General features: G+C 47.1%; 1 protein-coding gene across 4 annotated transcripts in view; it reads right to left on the reverse strand.

The window, feature by feature from the left end:
• Positions 1-706: 706 nt before the first annotated feature.
• Positions 707-11,943, reverse strand: part of THAP7 (THAP domain containing 7) — a 162,742-nt gene continuing 151,505 nt past the window's right edge. For all 4 annotated transcript variants that reach the window (XM_063943328.1, XM_063943330.1, XM_063943329.1 and 1 more), the window contains exons 6-7: positions 3,853-3,987; positions 707-1,627 (exon numbers count right to left, since the gene is read on the reverse strand). In XM_063943328.1, coding sequence (XP_063799398.1) covers positions 958-1,627; positions 3,853-3,987 — 805 coding nt within the window. In that variant the 3' untranslated portion in view covers positions 707-957. The remainder of the gene's footprint in view (positions 1,628-3,852; positions 3,988-11,943) is intronic.

Raw genomic sequence — 11,943 nt, forward strand, 5'->3', positions numbered from 1 at the left:
GCGCCTTACCTTCATTAGTATGTTGGCTAGAACTGTATACCAATAACAGTATGTATTCCATATCACTGTTAACATTCAGAATGTCAACAGCAGAATGGTGAATTTTATGAATGCTGACATAGTGAAAATGTCTACATGATACTATGCAAACATTATGCAGTCGTCATACTGTATGTCAGCATTCTGACCGCCAAAATGACATATGTATCCCACAACAACCTTTAGATATTACAATGGCTGTCGATGCTATGGGGCATTGGAACATTGGGGCAGATGTATTAACCTGGAGAAGGCATAAGGAAGTGATAAACCAGTGATATGTGCAAGGTGTTAAAGGCACCAGCCAATCAGCTCCAATATGTAAATTAACAGTTAGGATCTGATTGGCTGGTGCCTTTATCACCTTGCACATATCACTGGTTTATCACTTCCTTATGCCTTCTCCAGGTTAATACATCTGCCCCATTGTGTTAAATGCCCCAAATCCTTAAGTTCTAATAACAACCACTTGCATTGAAAATTCAGAGGTCCTTTAAAAAGGCCTAATATACAAAAGTAACATTAATATCATAAAGAAAAGTGTATTAAAATGAAAAAGTTGTTTTTTTGGCTAATAAAATAAATTCTAAAACTCAATTACATATATTTATATCGTCACTGGACGGTCATTCTTTAACGAAGCGTCTTACTAAGTCAAACTTGCAGCAACATAGTAGGTATTTTATACTACACTTAATACAAGCTTTAATTATGCAACAAGACAGGCTTTCAAAAACAAAATGAAAATAAAAAAAATTAAACAATTACAAAGATGTCCTGCAAACTGAAGACCAGGAACAACCCCATCTCTGCAGGTAGGAAGGTGTAGCAGAACATTGTTAGCTGGGGACCCAAACATGGAGCGGATATAAAGTCAGTCTTTGCATCACCCTCTCTGTTGGTAGACACTCTGGATAATTATACAAAGTCATTAATGAGCTGAAGTTCAAACACTTGAAGATGCTCCTTCAGTTTCTCTCTGACATCTGTTTGCGCCCGTCTCTCCCGCATGTGTTCTTGCTGCAAAGCAGAGATTCGGAGACGGAGACGTTGTTCCCGCCGCCTGCAAGCCTCCAGCTGCCGCTGAACCTTGGCCAGAGCCTCCAGCGCCGACTCTGCCCTTCGCTTCCACAGGAGCGCGTTACCAACATGGTAACTGTGTTCATTTTGAATATAGGCTCCAGGTGGCTGCGGGATACGCATCATGTATGTTGAAGGAGAGACTGGCCGGGGAGTTTCATGCACCTCTCCTGCGGGGCCAGTAGGTTCTGTATTCAGAGACATCCCAGAGGACATCTCCTCCCGTACATGAGACAATTCTAAGTCTGAGAGGCGCCCATTTATCACCGATGCAACCTCCATATCTTCCAGTGTGGTCTCTGGATGTATCTGGTGGTCAACGGTGGTTGCCAAGGCCCCTTCAGCTGGAGCAGAATCACCTGGAATATCAATGTTTTCAGGGCACAGTCCGTGAAAGTTAACCAGATCTTGTGTGGGTACACTGTCGTACCTTCTGCTGTCGAAACACAAGTTGTCAGAAGGATTGGTGCTCTCCGATCGGGCAGTATTATCGCTTGTTAGAAAGTCCCTATAGGGAGGACAAGAATTACTTGGGGGCTTGTGAAGCACAAAACTCAAACATTTGTAATATCGATGCATTATGATTATGTTTTTTTAATTTAAAGACAATGAAAGCCACTATTTGACATAAACATAAATTGTGTATTACCGAGCTTAACAACCTAAATTCACAATGCGAATGGTTTAGAATTGTTCACATATGCCCACAATCAGTGGCAGCTCCAGAGGTGGGGCTACAGCACAGTTCAATATTCGAATAGGAGAGCCACACCAACTGAGAGTCCCAGCCGGCGATGTTTGGCAACGTTTTAAATTGCAGGTTGTTGTGTTCCCCCCTATTTGAATTTTGGACTGTGCTGCAGCCGCCACTGCCCAAAATACTCTATTTCAGTCCTCTGCAGCATGATGCCAGGTTAGGGGGTGGGGCTCCTTAAACCCTAACAATAAATGACAACTTGGTGGAAACACAGTAAGGGGAATTCAAATGTTTAAAAAGTCGGTTGGGTGTCTGTTTTTTCCTGTCTATTAAATAGGAAAAAACAGACACCCAACTGATTTTTTAAAATTGAATATCCCTCACTGTGTGTGTGTCACTAGACACAAGGTGCACAGGTAGAAAGAGTTCTGTCGCAACACATCAGCCCTTATTTGCTGGCAATCCCATTCTTGTGACAGTGACATTCTATGCCAGACAGAAGAAACAAAGTTCAGCAAAAATGATGGAACAAGAGAGATAAATAGTCCTTGCCGGGTTTTTTTTTGTTGTTGTTTGCTACACAGCATATAGATATTTGGCATTCTAAAATCATTATAAAGTTTTATCAGGAGAAAAGTACAATATGCTTGTGACGGATGAGGGAGTACCACCATTAGTTTAGTCAAAATGTACCTCATTCATTGTACAATATATTTGATTTCAAAGAGGTTTATTGAGAAAATGATGTGGAGATATCTGGTAGGAATGTGGGGGGATGTTTACATTGTAATTTTCATTATGTTGCCCTGCGTCAGATGGGACCTAGTGGTCTATTTTACTAAGCCTTGAATGAAGGTAAAGTGGATGGAGATAAAGTACCAGCCAATCAGCTCCTAACTGTCATTTTTCAAACCCAGCCTGTGACATGGCCGTTAGGAGCTGATTGGCTGGTACTTTATCTCCGTCGACTTTATCTCCATCCAAGGCTTAGTAAATAGACCCCTAAGTGTACTTTATTGTGCCTATGCATTACAGTGTATATGCTCAGGATGGGGGTTGTCTTTTACCCCACGATATACAGGGGGGCTGTGTTTCATCTGGTGTCATACACCTAAAAAAATAATTGTGAACATTTAGGATGGGGGTAATATGAGCAGTGTTCAGGTTCCTCTGTTAATGAATAAGCCAGTGTATAGATATTGTACTGTATGAAAGGAAGATTACAGTGTATGGGTATTCTCAGTAGGTACTGGGGATGAGGAGTACAAGCATTGTGCAAATTCTAAAGGTACCTCGAGTTATCTACTTGTTTCCAGGTCTAACACCCAGGTACCTCAAAGTGGTCCAAATGTCAGGAAAGGTGGGGTGGGGGTACTGAATTTAATTAAAGGGGAATGCAACAATTGATTGGTAACTAATATGATAGAACTTAAATAGTACATTTGACACAATTTACATCTATATACTGTATGCCAAAGATTCCATATAACCATTTAACTGCCACGGTCACATGGGATGAGAACGCAGCCAGACGGCCTTTCACTGATGCGTTGACATCCCATGCGAATGTTATGCAAATGTGCAGAACTGATTTCCTTTCTACCGGCTGTACAGTAAAGTAGAGGTCCGTGACTGCCGACATCACATGCCGATTTTGTGCCCCAGAATACCATGAGATCAGCTATTTGGAAAGCATGTGCCGTATACATAAATGTAAAGATGGGAACTTCAGATCAGGAATCATCTGCAGCTAGATATTGCTCATTCTCCTCTTACACATGCTCTACTGACCTCTGTATAAGGGGAAGGGGTAATGCCACAATGGACAACTATGGATAGAGAGAGCAGGAGATTTATGCCACTGGGAGATCTACAGCCACTGGTGAGTAATGCTATGTGTGTCTGTTAGACAAAACTCCAGGGTGGTGCATCTAAAATAAATGTTATTGGCCAAATTAAAACAAAAAATATAAAAATTGTAAAAATTTTTTAAAAATAGTAGTCCGTTAAGTGGTTGAGATAAAAGCTGCACTCACTTTTTCCTTTTTCCTTTTGTTTTTGTAGTCTTTGCATTTTTCTTTTTTTGGGTCTTGACTTTGGATGTTCTCCGCAGTTTTGTTGAAAACATAAATATTGTGGGTATGGCGTCCTCTTTTAGACGGTGGTAACCACTGCAAAACAAACAACAGACCCAGCTCACATAAACGTAAGACATTTATTGTTTGAAATCTTGCTTTTACATAATATTTGTTTTTCACCTGAAGTCACCATTTATTTCCCATCAACAAGAACCTACACCAGTCGTTCCCAAACGTTTTTGTATCACAGCGCCCTAGATTATCAGAATTGTTTTTACGGCACCCCTAGGTCAAAAGTTTCTTATTGAGAAGTTCAGATAAAAATAATAAAATAAAGAAAATTGTGTTTATAGGCCATCCTTAGGCTCAGTTACGTGGTAAGAGACATGATTCACTTCTGTTTGTCCACATATTTTTTGATTGGAAGCCACCAGCACTAGCTTTTCCTGTTACATGAACCATAAATAATTAAAATTGGTCCTGGACCACCAAGCCAGGGCACCCCTGCAAGTACTCTGAGGCACCCATTGGTGCCACGGCACACAGTTTGAGAACCGCTGTCCTACACCAAAAGGCAGGCCACCTGTGGCTTTTTTCGAGCTGTTGTGAGACTACATAGGCAAGTATTGCGTAGTGAAACGCAATTTCCTTGGCCTCGCAAGCAGACCTGTGACGGCCAGCCTGAGTAATCTGAGGCTCAATCAGCTGGCAGTCTGCGGGGAACATGTTGATCCCAGGCTGTGGCACGGTTACAGCACTGGGATCGCAAATGCAGCAAATAGGTGTGTTACACATCCTACTGCATTTGCATTACTAAGGATTCCATTTGCAAAGCTGACTGCGAGCAGCTTTACAAACGAGTTCCATGCTGAATTAGCCACTAAGAAAAGAGGAATTTAATACCTACTAGTAATTCCTTGTCTCCTAGTCCGTAGAGGATACCGGGATGGTCTTAGTACCATGGGGTATAGATGGGGTCCATTGGAGCCTTGGCACTTTAAAATTCTTCAGTGTGTGCTGGCTCCTCCCCTCTATGCCCCTCCTGCAAACTCTAGGAAAACTGTGCCTGAGGAGACGGACATACTGTGAGAGGAGGAAAACATAAGGAAACAGTGAGTAAACGAACCAACGCACAACATAACAAGAGGATTGCAACGCTAAACACAACACAAAAAAGGAGATTTATGGTAGACTTACCATGGTTAAATCTCTTTCTGCAAGGTACACTGGATTCCACAGGGAATACATCGGGGTGTAGAGTTGGATCTTGATCCGAGGCACCAACAGGCTAAAGCTTTGAATGTTCCCAGGAAGCACTGCACCGCCTCCTCTATAACCCCGCCTCCGGGCACTGGAGCTCAGTTTCGTTAACCAGTCCAATGCAGTAGCAGGTAAAAGAGATGGCAGATGTTAGTCACATAGAACCCCATTCTCACGACAGGAGAAGGGACCAGTGGCTAATGTCATACAAACCCAAAGAAGCTAAGTGCGTCAGGGTCGGTGCCCTGTGGAATCCAGTATACCTTGCAGAAAGAGATTTAACCATGGTAAGTCTACCATAAATCTCCTTTTCTGCAGCGGGCTACACTGGGATTCCACAGGGAATACATCAGGGATGTCCTAAAGCAGTTCCTCAAGGGAGGGGACGCACCTTAGCGGGTATGAGAACACGGCGTCCAAAGGAAGCACCCTGGGAGGCGGAAGTATCAAAGGCATAGAACCTAATGAACGTGTTCACGGAGGACCATGTAGCCGCCTTGCACAATTGTTCAGCGGATGTGCCACGGCGGGCCAACCAAGAAGGTCCAACAGACTGAGTAGAATGGGCTTTGATAGCAGCAGGAGCTGGGAGTCCAGCCTGCGCATAGGCTTGTCCACCATTCTAATCCATCTGGCCAAGGTTTGCTTATTCGCATGTCAGCCCCGTTTGTGAAAACCAAAAAGTACAAACAGGGTATCTGACCTCCTGACAGAGGCAGTCCTCTCCACGTAGATACGGAGAGCCCGTACCACATCCAAAGACCAAGTCTAACACCCGTCTAGCAGAGGCAATAGCCAGCAGAAATAGGACCTTGGCTGTGAGCCATTTAAGGTTCACGGATTCAAGAGGTTCAAATGGAGACTCTTGCAGGGCCTTCAGGACAAGAGACAAATCCCATGGAGCCACAGGAGGGACATAGGGAGGCTGAATCCGCAGTACGCCCTGAGTGAAGGTATGAACGTCAGGTATAGACGCAATTTTTCTCTGAAACCACACAGACAAGGCAGATATGTGAACCTTGAGGGAGGCCAGGCGAAGTACTAATTCCAGGCCTTGTTGTAAAAAAGCTAGGAGTCTAAAAGTACTAAACTTGTAAGCATCGTAATTCTTGGCAGCACACCAGGTGAAGTAAGAATTCCAGACCCTATAATAAATCCGTGCAGAAGCCAGTTTGCGGGCCTTTAGCATAGTTTGGATAACCGCCTCGGAGAATCCTTTGGCCCTCAGGAGTGAAGCTTCAAGAGCCACGCCGTCAAAGCCAGGTCCGGGTAGACACAAGGGCCCTGAACGAGGTGGTCTGGGCATTGAGGAAGTAGAAGAGGACGCTCTATCGATAGACCTTGCAGCTTTGAGAAACAATGCCGTCTGGGACACGCTGGAGCGACTAGAAGTAGAATTCCTCTTTCTTGCTTGAACTTCCGTAGTGCCCTGGGCACGAGTGACACTGGAGGGAACACGTATGGCAGCCGAAAGTTTCATGGAATTGCTAGTGCATCCATGAACGCTGCTTGAGGATCCCTTGTCCTTGATCCAAAGACCGGAACCTTGCGATTGTGTTGAGACGCCATCAGGTCTACATCTGGTAGGCCCCACCTGTCCACTAGGAGTTGAAAGACTTCCGGATGAAGACTCCACTCTCTGGCGTGAACGTCCTTGGACTGAGGAAATCCGCTTCCCAGTTGAGGATTCTGGGAATGAATACTGCCGATATTGCTGGCAGATGGTGTTCCGCCCAATGGAGGATTTTTGCTACTTCCAGCAGTGCCATGCAGCTTCGAATGCCGCCTTGATGATTTATGTACGCAACCATGGTAGCGTTGTCTGATTGTACCTGAACAGGCCTGTTCTGTACCAGAGGCAGGGCAAGCGTCAATGCATTGAACACTGCCCGCAATTCCAGAATGTTTATCGGGAGGAGAGACTCCTCCCTGGTCCACCGACCCTGGAGAGAGTGTTGCTCCAACACCGCGCCCCAACCTCGCAGACTGGCGTTCGTTGTCAGGAGGACCCAGTTGGAGATCCAGAAGGGACAGCCCCTGCTCAACTGTTGGTTCTGTAGCCACCAGCTCAGTGACAGACGAACCTCCGGAGTCAAGGAGATCATTTGAGACCTGATCCAGTGAGGCAGGCCGTCCCACTTGGAAAGGATTAACTGCTGCAGAGGGCGGGAATGAAATTGAGCGTACTCTACCATGTGAAAGCCAATACCATGAGGCCTAGTACTTGCATCGCAGAGTGTATTGACACTCTTGGGCGAGAGAGGAAGTATCTGATCCTGGCTGTGCTGTGTGTGTCCAGCAGTGCTCCCAGGTGCACCATGCTCCGAGCAGAGACCAGTGGGGACGTTTTCCAGTTGATGAGCCACCCGTGGGCTTGTAGGAATTGGACCGTCAGTTCAAGATGGCCGAGGAGAACATCTTGGGAGTTCCCCAGGATCAGGAAGTCGTCCAGATAAGGTGGGATCCTGATTCCCTGACGGCGGAGAAGGACCGTCATCACGGTCATGACCTTGGTGAAAATCTGAGGGGCCGTGGCCAGTCCAAATGGCAGGGCCTGGAATGGATAATGTAGGTTGCCAATAGCAAACCGCAGATATTGCTGATGCGATATGGCAATAGGTATGTGCAGATAAACATCCTGTATGTCCAGGGATACCATATAGCCTTCGGGTTCCATGGTCAGTACAATAGAGCACAGAGTTTCCATACAGAATTTGGACACACTCACAAATTTGTTCAATGATTTGAGGTTGAGTATAGGCCGGAAGGACCCATTTGGCTTCGAAACTAGAAACAGGGTCGAATAGTATCCCCTGCCTCTCTGGGACAGAGGTACCGGCACTACCACTCCTGTGTCCAGAAGGAATTGCACAACCAAGTGTAGAGCTTGCACTTTTAACGGATCCGAAGGGATAACCGTTGAGCAGAACTGGCGAGGGGGATGTCTCTTGAAAGAGACTGCGTACCCGTGAGAGACAACTTCCCGCACCCAGGCCTCCGAAGTGGTCTTTAACTATGACTGGGCGAACTGCAGAAGTTGGCCTCCCACCCTGGGGGCCCGCCCGTCACGCGGAAGGCTTTTCTTGTTTGGAAGCAGGCTGACGGGCGGTCCAGGAGCGTTTAGGCTTAGTGGTTTTGGAAGCACAAGCCTGTCTCGGGTACGCCTGACCTTTTGCTTTCCCTGGAGGTCGAAAGGAAAGAAAAGTGGTACTTTTAGCCATTGGAGCAGAAGGAGTAGTACTTGGGAGAAACGCAGTCTTAGCAGTCGCCAAGTCAGTCACAATCTTGTTCAGATCCTCCCCAAATAGGATATCTCCCTTAAAAGAGAGCACCTCCAAGGTCTTTTTGGAGTCCAGGTCCACCTTCCAGGACCTTAACCACAAAATTCGGCAAGTCAGTATAGACGTAATAGATGCTTTTGGCCACCATTACACATGCCTCAGAGGCCGCCTCCTGAATATAGTGGGAGGCTGTGGTAATGTGAGACAGATATTGTCTGGCAGTGTCAGAAAAAATAGGATTTTGGTTACCTACCGGTAAATCCTTTTCTCGTAGTCTGTAGAGGATGCTGGGGTCCGTATTAGTACCATGGGGTATAGACAGGTCCCTTGGGAGCCATGGGCACTTTAAGAGTTTAATAGTGTGGGATGGCTCCTCCCTCTATGCCCCTCCTACCAGACTCAGTCTAGAAACTGTGTCCGAGAAGACAACATACTTCGAGAGAAGGAATTACAGATAGTGGCGAGATTCATACCAGCTCACGCAACAGGCAATTCCGGCTAACATGCCGGAACTCAGCAACAGCTGAAACCGTAAATAACGCAGAACTTACCTAGGAACCAGGCAGTACTGAACCATAAAACCAAAGCAGGAAAACGAAGCACTGGGCGGGCGCCCAGCATCCTCTACGGACTACGAGAAAAGGATTTACCGGTAGGTAACCAAAATCCTATTTTCTCTTACGTCCTAGAGGATGCTGGGGTCCATATTAGTACCATGGGGATGTACCAACGCTCCCAGTACGGGAGGGAGAGCGCAGGTGGCTCCTGGAACACTGCTTGACCAAACCTGAGGTCATCAGAGGCCAGAGTACCGAACTTGTAAAACTTGGCAAACGTGTTCAACCCAGACCAAGTAGCTGCTCGGCAGAGTTATACAATCGAGACACCCCCCGGGCAGCCGCCCAGGAAGAGCCCACTTTAAGAGTAGAGTGGGCATTTACAGATTTTGGACACAGCAATCCTGCCGTGGAATAAGCATGCTGGATAGTGAACCACAGCCAGCGCGAGATCGACTGCTTAGAAGCAGGACACCAAATTTTCTTGGGATCATAGAGGACAAACAGAGAGTCACTTTTCCTATGACGAGCCGTCCTCTTCACATAAATCTTCAACATCCTTACTACATCCAAGGCCTTTGAAGCAATTGAGGAGACAGTAGCCACTGGCACCACAATAGGTTGGTTGATATGGAAAGCCGATACAACCTTAGGCAGGAACTGTGGACGAGTCCTAAGTTCCGCCTTGTATTCATGGAAGATCAGATAGGGGCTTTTACAAGATAAAAACCCCAATTCCGAAACGCGTCGTGCAGAAGCCAAGACCAACAAAGTGACTGCCTTCCACGTGAGAAACTTGAGATCAGCCTCCTGTAGAGGCACAAACCAAGCAGATTGCAGGAACTGCAACACCACATCAAGATCCCAGGGTGCTGTTGGCGCCACAAAGGGAGGCTGGATGTGCAGAACCCCTTTCAAAAAGGTCTGAACCTCAGGGAGGACAGTCAATTGTTTTTGGAAGAAGATGGACAAAGCAGAGATCTGGTCCTTGATGGAGCCCAATCTCAGTCCCATATCCACCCCTGCTTGCAGGAAAAGGAGAAAACGTCCAAGTTGAAACTCCACCGCAGGAAACTTCTTGGACTCACACCAAGAAATATACTTCTTCCAAATGCGATGGTAATGTTTAGACGTTACCCCCTTCCTAGCCTGTATCAGGGTAGGAATAACCTCACTTGGGATACCCTTCCGAGCTAAGATCTGGCGTTCAACCGCCATGCCGTCAAACGTAGCCGTGGTAAGTCTTGATAAGCGAATGGCCCTGCAGTAGCAGATCCTCCCGAAGAGGTAACGGCCTTGGATCTTCCAGCAGAAGATCCAGTAGATCCGCGAACCAAGCCCTCTGTGGCCAGTCCAGAGCAATGAGGATTGCCAGAACCTTTGTTCTTCTTACCAGTTGAAGAACTTTTGGTATCAGCGGAAGTGGAGGGAACACATACACTGACTTGAACACCCACTGTGTCACCAGTGCGTCCACCGCCACTCCCTGTGGGTCTCTCGACCTGGAACAGTACCTCTGCAGCTTCTTGTTGAGTTGGGAGGCCATCATGTCTATGTGAGGAATCCCCCACCAACCGGTTACCTCCTCAAACACCTCCGGATGGAGGCCCCACTCTCCTGGATGGAGATCGTGTCTGCTGAGGAAGTCTGCTTCCTAGTTATCTACACCCGGGAAGAAGATTGCGGACATCGCCACGGCGTGCCTTTCTGCCCAGAGGAGGATTTTTGACACTTCCGACATGGCAGCCCTGCTCTTCGTTCCTCCTTGTCGGTTTATGTAAGCCACTGTGGTCACGTTGTCCGACTGCACCTGAACAGCCCGATCCTGTAGAAGGTGTGCTGCTTGCAGAAGGCCGTTGTACACGGCTCTTAACTCCAGAATGTTTATCTGGAGAAGGGATTCTTGATCCGACCACCGTCCTTGGAAGGGTTCCCCCTGAACGACTGCTCCCCAACCTCTTAGACTTGCATCTGTGGTTAGAAGGATCCATTCCTGAACTCCGAACCTCAGGCCTTCCAGAAGGTGAGGCAGTTGTATCCAACAGTGGAGCGAAATCCTGGCTTTCGGAGACAGACGGATCCTCTGGTGCATGTGTAGGTGAGATCCCGACCACTGGTCCAAGAGATCCAGCTGAAAGGATCGAGCATGAAACCGTCCGTATTGAAGAGCCTCGTAGGAGGCAACCATCTTCCCCAGAAGGCGGATGCACTGATGAACCGAGATCCGGGTAGGCTTTAAGACATCCCGGACCATGGATTGAATCACCAATGCTTTCTCCACCGGCAGAAACGCCCTCTGCACTTCCGTGTCTAGGATCATTCCCAGGAAAGACAGCCTCCTTGTCGGCTCCAGATGAGACTTCGGAAGGTTCAGGATCCAACCGTGCTCCTTGAGCAGATGTGTCGTGAGAGCAATGGATCGCAACAACTTCTCCCTAGACAACGCCTTGATCAGGAGATCGTCCAGATACGGAATAATGTTCACCCCCTGCTTGCGGAGAACCATCATCTCTGCCATCAGCTTGGTGAAGACCCTTGGTGCTGTGGAGAGGCCAAACGGCAGCGCCTGAAACTGATAGTGATCGTCCATCAGAGCAAACTGGAGATATGCCTGATGCGGAGACCAGATGGGAATATGGAGGTATGCATCCTTGATGTCCAGGGACATTAGGAACTCCCCCTCCGTCAGACCTGAGATGACAGCTCTCAGGGACTCCATTTTGAATTTTAACTCCCTGAGATAGGGGTTCAAAGATTTCAAGTTCAGAATTGGCCGTACTGAACCATCCAGCTTCGGTACCACAAAAACGGTTTGAATAGTAACCTTTGTTCCACTGATGAAGCGGAACTGGAACAATGACCCAGGGCACCACCAATTTTTGAATAGCATCCAGAAGAATTGTTTTGTCTGCCAGCAGAGCTGGCAAGCCTGACTTGAAGAAAAACGGTGA

This window comes from Pseudophryne corroboree, chromosome 10 (genome assembly GCF_028390025.1).
Source record: "Pseudophryne corroboree isolate aPseCor3 chromosome 10, aPseCor3.hap2, whole genome shotgun sequence".
Taxonomy (NCBI): Eukaryota; Metazoa; Chordata; class Amphibia; order Anura; family Myobatrachidae; genus Pseudophryne; species Pseudophryne corroboree.